At 52.0% G+C, this 13,359-nt stretch overlaps 1 protein-coding gene across 5 annotated transcripts in view; it reads right to left on the bottom strand.

Annotated features, from left to right (window-relative positions):
* OGDH (oxoglutarate dehydrogenase) overlaps positions 1 to 13,359 on the bottom strand; it is a 66,479-nt gene that overhangs the window by 27,679 nt on the left and 25,441 nt on the right. For 2 of the 5 annotated variants that reach the window (XM_019825202.2, XM_045052087.1), the window contains exons 3-5: positions 12,205 to 12,396; positions 10,582 to 10,684; positions 4,969 to 5,013 (exon numbers count right to left, since the gene is read on the bottom strand). In XM_019825202.2, the coding sequence (XP_019680761.2) occupies positions 4,969 to 5,013; positions 10,582 to 10,684; positions 12,205 to 12,396 (340 nt within the window). Of the gene's footprint in view, positions 1 to 4,968; positions 5,014 to 10,581; positions 10,685 to 10,800; positions 10,892 to 12,204; positions 12,397 to 13,359 lie in introns of all 5 variants that reach the window. The other 3 variants (XM_019825203.2, XM_019825204.2, XM_003982581.4) reach the window with 3 other exon arrangements.

Here is a 13,359-nt window from a genome sequence, read left to right as displayed (position 1 = left end):
GCTTTAGGAATGAAGGGGAAATGGAGATATCCTCAGTTACAGGGAATGAAGAGAGTCTGTCACCTAAGGAATGGCTATTGGAGGTGCTCTACAAAGAAAGGAGGTGATGTCAAAAGGGCTCTTAAACACTAGGAGGAAGTCAGGACATGGAAGGCAAAACACAGGCAAACAAACCAGATTTCCTTCTCCTCCTGGGTCTTCTAAGTTTGGTTTGATGTGATGCCAAGCCTCTGACCTGCCTGATGTGGTTCTAAATGTAGGCAGAGTAAGTATTCAAGACAATTTTACTTTAAATGGGGAAGCTAAAGGGACGTACAGGGAGGTGCACTTTCTTTTTTTTTAATTTTTTTTTTAACGTTTATTTTTTTTGAGACAGAGAGAGACAGAGCATGAAGGGGGGAGGGGCAGAGAGAGAAGGAGACACAGAATCGGAAGCAGGCTCTAGGCTCTGAGCCATCAGCCCAGAGCCTGACGCGGGGCTCGAACTCACGGACCGCGAGATCGTGACCTGAGCTGAAGTCGGACGCTTAACCGACTGCGCCACCCAGGCGCCCCAGGGAGGTGCACTTTCTACACTTCACTTGAACTTGTAACACGGCGACACCAGTAGGTTATGGTAAGTTCTATATATATAATATCATACCTAGACAACCACAAAAAAAGGCAGAAAAAAAACTACTAAAAACATGTAAATATGACCAAAAATACTATATATAAATAAAAGTGAAATTTTAAAATGTAGGCTTGGGGTACCTGGCTGGCTCAGTTAGAAGAACATATGACTCTTGATCTCGGAGTTGTGAGTTCGAGCTCTATATTGGGTGTAGAGATTACTAAAAAACGTAAGTAAACGTTAATAAATAAATAAATAAAATATAGGCTTAAAAATCCATATGAAGTCAGGAAAAAGAGCCAAGAAATGAAAAAGAAGACAAACAGAAAGAATAGGAAGTTAGACTTAAGCTCTAGCATAACAATAATTACATTAAATATAAATGACCTAAATACACCAATTAGAAGACAGAGATTGGCAGAGTGGATTAAAAATCAAACAAACAGGGGCGCCTGGGTGGCGCAGTCGGTTAAGCGTCCGACTTCAGCCAGGTCACGATCTCGCAGTCCAGGAGTTCAAGCCCTGCGTCGGGCTCTGGGCTGATGGCTCAGAGCCTGGAGCCTGTCTCCGATTCTGTGTCTCCCTCTCTCTCTGCCCCTCCCCCGTTCATGCTCTGTCTCTCTCTGTCCCAAAAATAAATAAATGTTGAAAAAAAAAATTAAAAAAAAAAAAAATCAAACAAAAAAACAGGACCCAACTATATGCTTGTCTAAGAAATCCACTTTGACTATAATCTTACAGGCAGATTAAAAGTAAAAGGATGAAAAAAGATATATCATGTAAACCCAAGCAACAGCAGAAGTGGCTCTATTATTACCAGCTAAATTAGACATCACAACAAAGAAAGTTAATAGACACAGAGGGAGCATGACATAACTATAAGTCAATCCACCTAGAAGATACAGCAATCCTAACTGCACATGCACTCAACAGTGGAGCTACAAAATATATGCACCAAAAACTGAGGACCAAAAGGAGAAACAGAAACTCACAACTATAGTTGGAGACTTCAACTCTTCTCTCTCAGTAATTCATTGAAAAAGTAAATAGACAAGGATGTAGAAGGACTCAACAACTATCGACCAACAGGATCTAATGGGCACTGACAGGACATTTCACCTATCAGTAGCAGAACACACGTTCTTTCTAAGTGCCCATGGAACTCAAGACAGACAACACCCTGGGCCATAAAAAATCCTCAACAAGTTTAGCGGAATTGAACAGAGTGCACCCTCTAACCACAAATGAGTCAAATTAGAAATCAGTAACAAAAAGACAAAAGGAATGTCTCCAAATTATTGAAAATGAAACAACATGACCCTAAATAATCCACAGAGCACAGAAGAAGTATTAAAGGGTATCAATACAATGACCTGAATGAAAAAGAAATACAACATATCAAAATGTGTGGGACAGCTAAATTTACAGTAGTAAACACACACATTAAAAAGAGAAAAAGTCTTAAGTCAGTAATATAAGCTCTAACCACAAGAACCTAGAAAAGGAGGGGGGAAACCCCACACAGAAAGCAGAAGGAAATAAAGATAAAAGCAAAAATCAATTGAAATCAACTGAAATTGAAAATAGCAAACAACAGAGAAGAATCAGTGCAACAAGGAGCTGGTTCTTTGAAAAGATCAATAGCACTGACAAACCTTTAATAAGACTAACAAAGAAAAAGACAGAAATTACCAATATCAGGAATAAAAGCGGCTATCAATACAGACCCTGCAGAAATAAAAAAGATACTTAGGGAATACTACGAACAACTCTATACATGTACAACGTATACTTGACAACTCATATGAAATAAACCAGTTCTAGAACAATACAAACTGCATTACTCACCTTATATGAAACAGATAATTTGCAATATCTCTACCGCTATTAAGGATATTGAATTCATAAATAAAAAGTTTCTGAAAAAGAAATCTCCAAACCCGATGGTTTTTTTTGAGAATTCTAGAAAATGTTTAAGCACTTTTAAAAAATGTTTATTTATTTTTGAGAGAGAGGGGAGAGAGAATCCCAATCAGGTTCCGTGCTGTCAGTGCAGAGCCTGATATGGGGCTTGATTCCACGAACTGGGAGATCATGACCTGAGCTGAAATCAAGAGTCAGATGCTTAACCCATTGGGCCACCCAGGTGCCCCTCTACCAAATGTTTAAAAAAGAATGAACACCAATATATGTAATCTCTTCCAAAACAGAAAACAGAAAAGAAAAAAAAAAAAAAAACACCTCATTTTATGAGGCTAGAATTACCCTGACACAAAGAGCAGACAAAGACAGCTGAAAAAGAAAATTACAGACGAATCTCCCTCATTAATATAAATACAAGAAATGCACAGTTGCAGGAATATGTATAAAAAATTATAACCAAGAGAAGTTTGTTCTAGCAATGCATGCTGGGTTCAATATTTGAAAATCCATCAATGTAATCTACCATACTCTCAGGTTAAAGAAGAAAAGTCATACGATTATATCAACAGATACAGAAAATTTTCACTCTTCCTCATAAATAACAATAAGCAAAAATAGGAATAGAAAGGAACTTCCTCAACTTGATAAAGAGCATCTACAAAAAAATCCGTGGCTAATAATACTTGGTGATGAAAGACTGAAGGCTTTCCCCCAAGACCAGAAACAAGGCAAATATGTACATTCTCAGCACTCTTACTCAACACAGTGCTCTAAGTTCTAGCTAGGGCAATTAGGCACGAAAAGGAAATAAAAGACACGCGGATTGGAAAGGAAGAAATAATTGTTCCTATTGTCAGGTGACATGATTATCTACACAGAAAACCCTAAATACTCTACAAAAAAAAAAAAAAAGTTCTAGAATAAGCGAGCTCAGAAAGGCCACAGGATACAACATAAATGCAAAAATCAATTCCATTTCTAGATATTGGTAATGATACGTAGACACTAACATTAACAAGAAAAAAAGTCTTGGGTATAAATCTAACACAACACATACAGAACTGGTAAGCTGAAAACTACAAAAAGCTGACGAAAGAAATCAAAAAAGATCTACATAAACGGAGAGGCATACAACGTTCATGGACTGGGAGGCAATGGAGTAAAGACAGAAAATCTCTTTAACCAAGCTGTAGGTTTAGCACCATCGTTACCAAAATGTCAGCAAGTCGCTCTGTAAACGCAGACAAGCCTTTTTTCAGATTTAAATGTAAAATGCAAACCTAGAAAAACCACTAGAAAAATATACAGGAGACAATCTTCAGGTTCGTAGGCTTGGCAATGAAAGCACAATCCATCAAAGGGAAAACTGACAAACAGACCTCATCAGAATTTAAAATTTTGCCTCTCAAAAGACTCTATGAGCCAAAGAATGGGAACCCTCCTTAATGAGTAAGGAGTGGACACAACGGTGGGAGCCCACGGCAAGGGGTGCCGCTCAGCAAGGAGGGACAAGCTGGAGTGACAGAGCAGCCTGGATCAAACCCAGAAAAATCACGTTGACTGAAAAATGCCAAATCCAAAATGCGACGTATTATGACTGCATTTGCATAACACCCTGAAATGATGAATCACAGAAATGGAGACCAGGGTGGTGGCTGCCAGGGGTTCCACGGGGTGGGATGGAGGGGAAGCAGTTGGGGCTGAGAAGGGCAGCAGGAAGGACCCGAGGTGATGTGTGGCCACACCGGCACGGGGGACCCCTGTGAACTCTTAGAGCTGCTGTGAATCTACAGCGATCTCACAAGTGCAATCAGGATGAGAGTCACAGCTATGGGACGATGGAGGAAAAAGAGACCCTCTGAGCGCCAGCTGGCGTGGGTAAGACTGGCCACTGGTGCGGGGTGGGGGGGATGACGACAGGCAGATGGCCCCCAGCACCTCACTCTGGATTCCTCAAAGGCGCTTTGCCCAGAAGCACAGGTCACTGAGGATTCCTTACTCGATGAAGTACGTGTTTACAGTACTTCAGGTGTCCTTCACACACGGGAAGATCAAAGAGAGATCTTGTCCAAAACGCCCGGGAAGCAGAATCTGAAAGAATCCAGAGCCCCGTGAAGGCACAGCACGGAAGGTGGTGGGAAGGAGGAGCCGACATGCACAACACCGTGTGGCGTCAGGCCCCGCCGGCCCCGGCAGGAGCCACAGGCCACCTGCACCGGACAAGCCCAGCGAAGCAGCGGCCACACACTCCAGGAGGTGAAAATGGACAGGGACAGAGACGACACAGAAGTGGCTTCCCCTGCTGGGTGACAGCCGAATGACGGGACAATCAACAGTCAACTTTCCCCAAATGGCATGCTGGGAAAAGTTGCACATCCTGCTGAAATGAAGTCCTCGGCTCAAGAAAGGGGAGAGGCTCGTTGTTTTCCTACCTCCTACGGTTAGCATTCGGAGTCGTTCCTTGAAAACTGCAAGGTCTGAGAGGCAGAGTGAGGTGGCATGGGTGAGCGCAGGAGGAAAAAGACAGCAAGAGTTAGTTGAGGACCCAGACACCCCAACCCTGCACCGTCACCACGGTCACGGGGAGCACAGACACCGTCACACAGACAGACACCAAAAGGGAACAGGGTGGGGCTTGGGGGCTGAGAGCTGCTGGGTAAGTGTGGAAACCGCTCAGGAAGAGCAGGAGTGAGGGGATCCTGAGGGAGGGATGTGGGCCAGCCACCGCAGTAGCGGCAAGACATTCTCCCGACCCGTCCCATCCTGTCTGGAAGAAGCGGCTGACACAGGCCTCTCCTGGGACGTCAGACCCACCCAACCCAGCTGGCTTTGGAAACAGAAAAGGAGAAGGCCTAATGTCTAGCATACCATCCTCAGAATCGGGAGCACCAGGCAACAGACCAGACCTACACCTCCAGACTCTGATGGGTCCTAGAGGACACATGCAGGTCCTCGGTACCCCCCTTGGCTAGACGGCAGAGCTGGGGGGGAGCCCGGGTGCAGAGAACCACCCAGGGGGCCTACACATGGCTCCCGCTGCAAGCTTTTCAGTGCCTGTACCGTTCCTGGCGCTTTCCGGGCCGCTGGAGAAAACCCACACGTTTGTCTGGACGCACAGAGCACTTTTCTGACCCTGGTCACCCAGCAGGGGGCATGAGCCCGGGGAGGTTCGTGGCAGCGGGGCACCCAGGCCTGACTGACGGTCACTGCAGCTGGTCCCTGCCCTGGGAGTGCAGAGGAAGGCCAGTGGATGCCGTCTTGGGGGCTGAGAGTGAAAACTCTGAGGCAGGGCAGGCAGGGACCCCTGCTCTGGGTGGTAAGTCCCCCTCCCCACCCACAGGGACAGCAGCACCCAGCAAAGACCGCAGAGCCGGTGGCTCTTAAGACAACAGATCGTCGAGTTCTGCACAGAAGTGCGGATACTCGGCTTGAGGCAAGAATAAAGAATCTTCATTTTTCTCCTTCTATGCTCAGAATTAAGACACAGGGCCACACCAGGCGACCACCCCCACCCAACAGGGAAATGTAGGGGGCCACATCTGTTAACAATCTACAGGCAACACACGAAATGTCCTGAAATGTTTACATTTGTTCACTCTGTACTGGTTATGTGGACGTGTTCAGTTTCATCTGTACTTCTTTGTCTTTTTAAAATAAAACGTGAACAAAGACACCAGCTGAAGGCGAGTGGAGCGGCAGCGGCATTCTGGTTGTCATTTACAGAAAGTGCATGGGGGCCCTAGCTATCCACACGCAACACCACGCTGGACGTGGAGAGGCTGGGATTCGGCCACGGTGCCCTGGGGCGTCCAGCAGGACACCTCTGCAGGGCACGGCCCCTGTGGCCCTGGCTTGACTCCAGCCTGATTCCCAGCTCTTCACTTGGGTGTCTGGTGGCTCCGCACGCCACACATGGCAGTCCCTAAACGTTAAGTGAATTGTTCTCTGTTGCTCTGAAATTAGGAAAGTTGACTAAAAAATCAACTCTATTTTAGTTATTCTCCCCGGCCATCAAGGGAGCACAACTGGCCCTGGGGGATGTGGAGTGGTGAAGCAGGTGGGGAGGACCAAGAGGACCAGGAGGATGGGCAGAGAGGCCCCATTGCTGGAGCAGGTGGGGAGGACCAGGAGGACAGGCAGGGAAGCCCCATTGCTAGAGCAGGTGGGGAGGACCAGGAGGAACAGGAGTATGGGCAGGGAGGCCCCATCGCTGGAGCAGGTGGGGAGGACCAGGAGGACGGGCAGAGAGGCCCCATTACTGGAGCAGGTGGGGAGGACCAGGAGGACCAGGAAGATGGGCAGGGCGGCCCTGTCCCCCACTAATGCACTCAAGCATCAATGCTGCCGTGATCTTGCACTTCTGACTTGGCTTTGTAACTGCAGACACACCTCGCGTTGTTAGACTTCACAGATAGGATCGGTCTAACAAATTTTAGAAGTTGACGCATTTGTGGCAACCTTGCACCAGCAAGTCTATGGGCCCTGTTTGTCCAACCGTATTTGTGCACTCTGTCTCTGTGTCACATGGTGATTCTCACCGTTTCAAACTTTCCACTGTGACTGTGGTCTGGATGTGAGGAAGGCCAGACGGCACTTTTCAGCATAAAGTATTCCGAACTAAGGTGCGCACGTGGCCTTTACCCACAGTGCTCCACTGCACACTCACAGTGTGAACGCTTCTGTGCAAACGCGCAGGGAGCCAAAGCGCTCACGGGGCAGGCTTCAGCGTCACACCAGTTTTCCTGTGCAGGTCTGGAGCTGAGCTCGAGGGGTTTCCAGCCACGCACCCCCCCCCCCCCCCCGCCCCACCCCAGCCCTGCACTGAACTCAAATGTGAACAATGGTGGCAAACAGGAGCAGCACCGTGAGGTTCTTCCCTGCTCTTTACAGATTTTGTCTCGGGCCCACTTTAATTGTGTTTAAATCTCACACCATGGTAAACCACCCCTCCGAGGGTGCCCCAGACCATGCGAGGGTGACTCAGCTCCTTCCCCACCCAAAGGAAGGAAGCGAGGGCTGCGGGCACAGAACACCAGCCCCAAGGCAGAACCGCACACAGGCGAGGCAACATGGCTGCGTCCACAGTCTGTAGCGAAGATGGCAATGCCCAGACTCCACAGGACTCTCTGTCTAGACCTTTCCATCCGTCACACCCTGATCCATCTTTCCCACCAAGCAGAAGAGGCCTCACTAGGAAACCCAATCCTGTATGCACCCCCCACAGCCTCCCCTGGGGTTCAAGGTGGAGCATGTGCCGGGGCCTCTCAGGTCAGCGCTCCCGACTCTCCTCCACAGACGTGGGGTTGACAGTACAACCTGACACAGATGAAGATGCGTTACTGGGGCCCACCTGGGACACCTGGCTCCCCACAAAAGGTGGGAAAAGGTGCCCCGTTCCCAGTAATCACCTACCCAACTGTGGCCTCATTCAGAAACTGTACCAACATTAGTGTAAATTTAAAATCGTAGTTAAAATAATCATGTCCTCAACGTTCCTGCCACACTGGCGGTGTTCAGTGTGCGCCACATCCGACATAACCCTGGAGCCCTGGCTGTCCAGGAGCACTGCTGGCCACAGAGCCTGCTGGGACGGGTATGAGCCTGGCTACTGGTATCTGTTTATTCAGGAGCTGGAAGGCACGAGATGGTAGGGTACAGACCCTAGGCCAGCATTTCCCCTTCTCAATACTGGCCAAGGGGCAAGAGCTTCGTGGAAACTATTTCACATAATCCACTTTCTTTAAAATAAAAAAACAACTCCAAGTGGACACGAGCCATGCCGGCACTGCACACGAGTTCAGCACGGGACACCACGTGCTGTCTGCCTCCGGAGCCCACGCCTGCCCACCGCTGTGCCCCCTCCCACGTGATTCTTCAGCAGAACGTGCTCTCAAACGTGTGTGGAGCGAGCTTCTCCCCAGCCTCGGTTTCCCCATAAGAGAATGGACAAATTGTGTTCACCTCCACAACGAGAGGTCAGCCTGGAGGAGATGCGAGAGGGCCCCAGGCCCAGGGAAGCTGCCGCGTGACTGGGTGGTGCGTCCCCGAGACCTCCACATGGAATGTGCAGGCCACCCTACTCCGGCCGTGGCTCTGGGCTCCCTCACCACTACTGACTCCGGTGTGACCCCAGGCTGCCTGCCCCCTCAGTTGCTCTCATTGTGACCACGAGGTCTGACAGCTACTTACGTCAGAAGACTGCTAAGCACCGCACTAGCTCACACTCCCACGGAGCTCAGGAAGCTCCAGGCAGCATTCTAACGAGTTTATCTAATTCTGCAACAGCCTGACGGATGAGGAGACGGAGGTGCACAGCCGCTCCCACCAAGGGGGCTGGTGCTGAGGCCAGGCCCATGGCCCAGAGGAGACCATGGGCACGTTAGTGCCCGTGCCTGGGTCCATGAGCAGCGGTCAGGCTGGACCGGCTGTTTTCCTGAAGACCTGCACGTGCCAAACTGACATTCCTGCAGATTTATTTCCAGTGTTTGCACCTGCAGACCCGCTATTTCCAGTGTTTGCACATAAAGCAAGAACTCAGCACAACTATTCCGTGCTGACGCTCAACTTCACACAAGCACAAATGCCCAGGGACACTATTCTAAGATGGAATGTTAAGGGGAGGCCACAGCAGCCCCGAAAGAACTGGAAAGCATGATGTAAGCCCTGCCCTGACCCCCGCCTCTGCCCCGGGCCAGTGCTGTGAACAGACACTGAAGAGTCCACAGGCTTCCCACCCTGCACAGACCAGCCGGGGGACCTGTAAGCATCCTGTGCCGGAGCCCGCAGGATGCAGCTCAGTCCTGGCCTGACCAGCCTCACATGGGGCAGAGCAGAGCTGCGCGCCCCCTCCCTGCAGTGCTAATGAGAGCCCATAACCAGCAGGAAAGGTCCACTTTAATACCAAGCACCCTGCCAGCACGGATGCCCCCAGATGGGATGCGGTGTCAGGTGGGAGATGGCAGCCCCCACCTCCTGTGTCTGGAAACACTAGCCTCCGAGGCCCTCACTGGTCTCTGGGAGAGAGGCCCCAGGCCCCCAGCTGGCCCCAGGCGGCTCGCCTGCCTTCCACACCTGGAGGGGACTCCCTGCGGAGGACTGGAGGCGCCAGCCAGGGCTTCAGGACAGGCAAGCATTGGTAGAGTGGGGCCTGAGTGCTGTAGGGTGGAGAGGAAAGGGAGGAAGCCCTGTACCCCCAGCAGCGTTTCTCCAGTGGAGACGGCAGCGATTCGGTCTGAAACCTAGCCTACGGGGTGCTGGGACACTACGGTGCGGGAGACCGTTATTCGAGGAGGTGGGTTCCATCCCCCCGATAGGGCAGCGTTAGGCAGGTAGGCAATCGTCAGTTTTAGTAGCATGCACGGTGTGTCTGTGGACGCCTGGCCATTTCGAGATCAGTCACGTCTCAGCACAGGTTAGTGGCACAGTAACCGAGAGCAGATTAACTGGAGGAAGCAGCTGCAGGGTGAACCCAGCGCCCTGTGCTGCGCGGTGGCAAAGGAAGGGTGGGGACGTGTGACAGCAAGTGCCCGAGCGCCACACACACGCCTCCCTGCACGCCGGGACACCTTCCAAAGTTTCCTCGGTGTGATCACCAGCATTTACGGATTGACAGCCAGCGCACAGCACGGACCCGCCCGCTACAGGCAGCCATGTCTCGTGCCCAAGAGCACAGCGCGTGCCCACGGCCCCGAGAAGAGTCCCTGGAGGGGTGGAGGCCACACTGCACTGGGATCTGGACACCCAGCCGGCAGAGCTGGCCTCCGGCATGTCTTCTGACCTGCCTGCCCAGCGAGGCCATCTTTTCCTCTGTGCCACAAACCTTTTCTGCCCCAAATTTTACTCTCCAATTTTGAGACCCAGACAATTGGGCTCACACTGTCTGGCTGAAAAGCTGGGATAAACGTAACTCGTCCCAAACGCACTAAATATTGAGTGATCAGAACGAAGGAAACTTCAGAGTCTTTCCCTGGCGCCTGAAGACACCCTGGCCGCCACAGATGTGACACCGGGCGGCGGCGCGGCGCTGGCCGCCCCCAGACCCTCACCAAGTTTGTCTGTGGATGAGATAATGTCAGCGGGCACGGAGGAGTCCAGGTCGGCATCCAAAATTCCCAGGGGGTCCAGCTGCGCTACATGGTGCCCTCGTATCTACGAGCGGGCCAGCGAGGGAGGGGTCACACACAAGAGGACAGGAGAAAAAAAAGAGGGAAGGGGTAAAAAAAGTAAAATTACATTAAAATTAGCGTTTACAGACGCATTCTCACCCACGTTTGAAGACACAGTTACCGGAGCACCATCAAAATTTACACAACTAATGCCGAGAGGATCAAGCTTTGCAATGTGGTGACCCCTGACCTGGAAGCAATAACACAGGCAGGCGTTAGCAGGACCCGGGCTGTGGGGGATGTTACACCTGGTCCAACCTGAACCCAAAACAACAAGATTAGTTGTCATCGTGAAGCACACCTGTGCTCACGGATGAACCTGGCGGTTCAGAGATCAGTTTTGGGGAGCCCTGCTGCCCCCTGGGTAAGTGGAGGGGGACATGCTGGGTGCTCACTCCCACGTGAAGCCACACAGTTCAGCACCTCTGCACCCTGAGAGGGGATGAGCAGGTGCTGGCCCAGAGTTGGGGGGGGGGCAGTGGCCACTGGGGGTCTGCCCTACACCCGGCCGGGCCCGCCAAGAGGCACAGGGCCTTCCCATCTGATCCCAACTGCCCGAGGAGCAAGAGAAGGAAGAAAACCTCTCCAAGTTGTAAGTCTTGACTGTTTCACCCACGATTGTGTGCTAGCTCTTTGCGAAGGGGCGGCTGCTGGAGGGACATGGGACCAGGTGACATTACTAAGGCTGCAGGAGGCAGGCGACAGTCAGAAGCCACCCAATATGCCTCTTTCAACTGAACAATGCTGGAGAGCATTGCTGGCCACTGGCTTGGAGTTTCTCCGTCTGCTCGCCAGGACCCACTACCCTCCCCCGTGCCACCTGCCCCAGCCGTGCCGTCTCTTGGAGACAGAACACGGATGAGGAGACTGCAGCAAGCCCAGGTGCCAAGGACTCCCAGAGGGACACCCTGGGTGCTTAGGGACCTCGGGAGGGACACCCCAGGCCTGACTTCTCCTCCTATCCTTCTCGGGGCTACCCTCAGAACAGGTGCTCAGATTTAAATTCTGGGCTCTTCCCCGTCAGGTGAAGAAATGTCAGGGGAGCCCCACTTGCCCTGACACTCCCTTCAGTGGTGCTGATCACCAACTGGAACATTCCTGGACACTGCTCCACTCTCACGTGTCTGCGGGCTCAGTTTCTGTCCCCAACTCTGCGGGTTCATTTTCTCTTGTCGTATCCAGGCACTGGCGACTGAGAAGGGGCACACCCCTCCTGGTCACTGCTCCCTCCCGGTGGCTAGGACCCCGCCCCACCCCCCAGCCATGACCTTTCCCTGCCCACAAGCTCTTCTTGCCAACTTATGGGAAGAAATGAGGAGCTGTTCACATCTGCAAACAGGGTCAAACTGTCCTGGCTCCTTCCGTCTTGGCACATCTCAGGTGTGCTCCCCAGGCCCCCGGGCAGGGAGGGTGTGTCTCAGGGTTGGTGGGGTGCTAGTTATAGGACAGTTCACGCGGAGCGCCCGGTGTCACAGATGTGCCACCGCCCGGCCGGCGCCCTACCTGGTAGGCTCTGATGAGCGACTGCACTGCCAGGTGGTCCTCCACCAGCTTGTCCACGTTGGGCTGGGCTTCCACCAGGGGCTGCACTCTGGCCACGGCGGACAGCGAGCCTGGGCTCAGGGGGAGCGGGCTCTGGTAGGCGGTGCCTGGGGGTGCTCCGGCATTGGTGTTTCGGAAAAAAATGTCCCATGACTAAAGACAAACAAAGAACTCACGTTATCCTGATCACTTAGGACACAGGACTCATCTTTAGCCCAAAGGAGCTCTGTTTTTGGCAGGCAAGTCCCATCCTGGGGGGGCTGATGTGCTCCTCCGCTGGACGGCCTGATCCCAAGCCTGAAGTACGGGCCTTGCTGCCAGCATCCCCACAGGACACCCCTCCTCACCCCCACCCCAAGATGCAGAGGACTTGAGGCTGCCCTGCCATCAAAACCCCAAAGGCCCAACGTTGCCCAGCAATGCCACACCCCAGTGACATGCCGAGTGTCTCTATGGCAGGCTGCCCGGGGGGGGGGGGGGGGGGGCAGGTGAACCCGGGCCTTCCCACCCCATCTGCCCCCAGTCCGGTTATCGCGAAGACCAGAGCTCCTGGCCCCTGGCCTGCAGCTCTACAGCTGCCCCCACGAGACCACTTGAGGGGGAAGGGGCATCCTAAGTGTGTCTCCAAACCCCAGAGACTGGGCACAGCCTTGGGGGCCCAGGCTGGCTTTGCTCATGCTCGTGTCCCCAGGTGCAAAATGGAACCAGGGCCTGTAAGGAGCCGGAAGCTTGTACCGGGCAGCCTGCCGGGCTCCCTCACCAGACCCTAGACAAACAGTCTCGTTGGTAATTCAGGAGGGCGACTCTGGAGCTAAGGGCCCAGGGAGCGAGCTCAGAGAGGGGACCTGGTGTGTTGGCCCTGACATCCTGGTGAGCCTCCTGACTTGCTGGGCTCGGTTTATCTGTGAGCGGAAGACACAAGTACTTCTCACAGGTCTGCTGTAAAGATCAACTCACACGGGGAAAGACGCTCACACGTGACCTGCAGGCAGTTTCCTCCAGGCCCATGTGAGCCACCTCATCTACTTCTTCCTCCTACATTTGCTTATCCTGTGTTTGGATGATCCAATTTCTGATCTGTGTAGATACCATGAACTAGAATAATTTATCATCTCA

Source organism: Felis catus, chromosome A2 (genome assembly GCF_018350175.1).
Source record: "Felis catus isolate Fca126 chromosome A2, F.catus_Fca126_mat1.0, whole genome shotgun sequence".
NCBI lineage: Eukaryota > Metazoa > Chordata > Mammalia > Carnivora > Felidae > Felis > Felis catus.
This window is presented reverse-complemented; position numbering and strand designations above follow the sequence as displayed.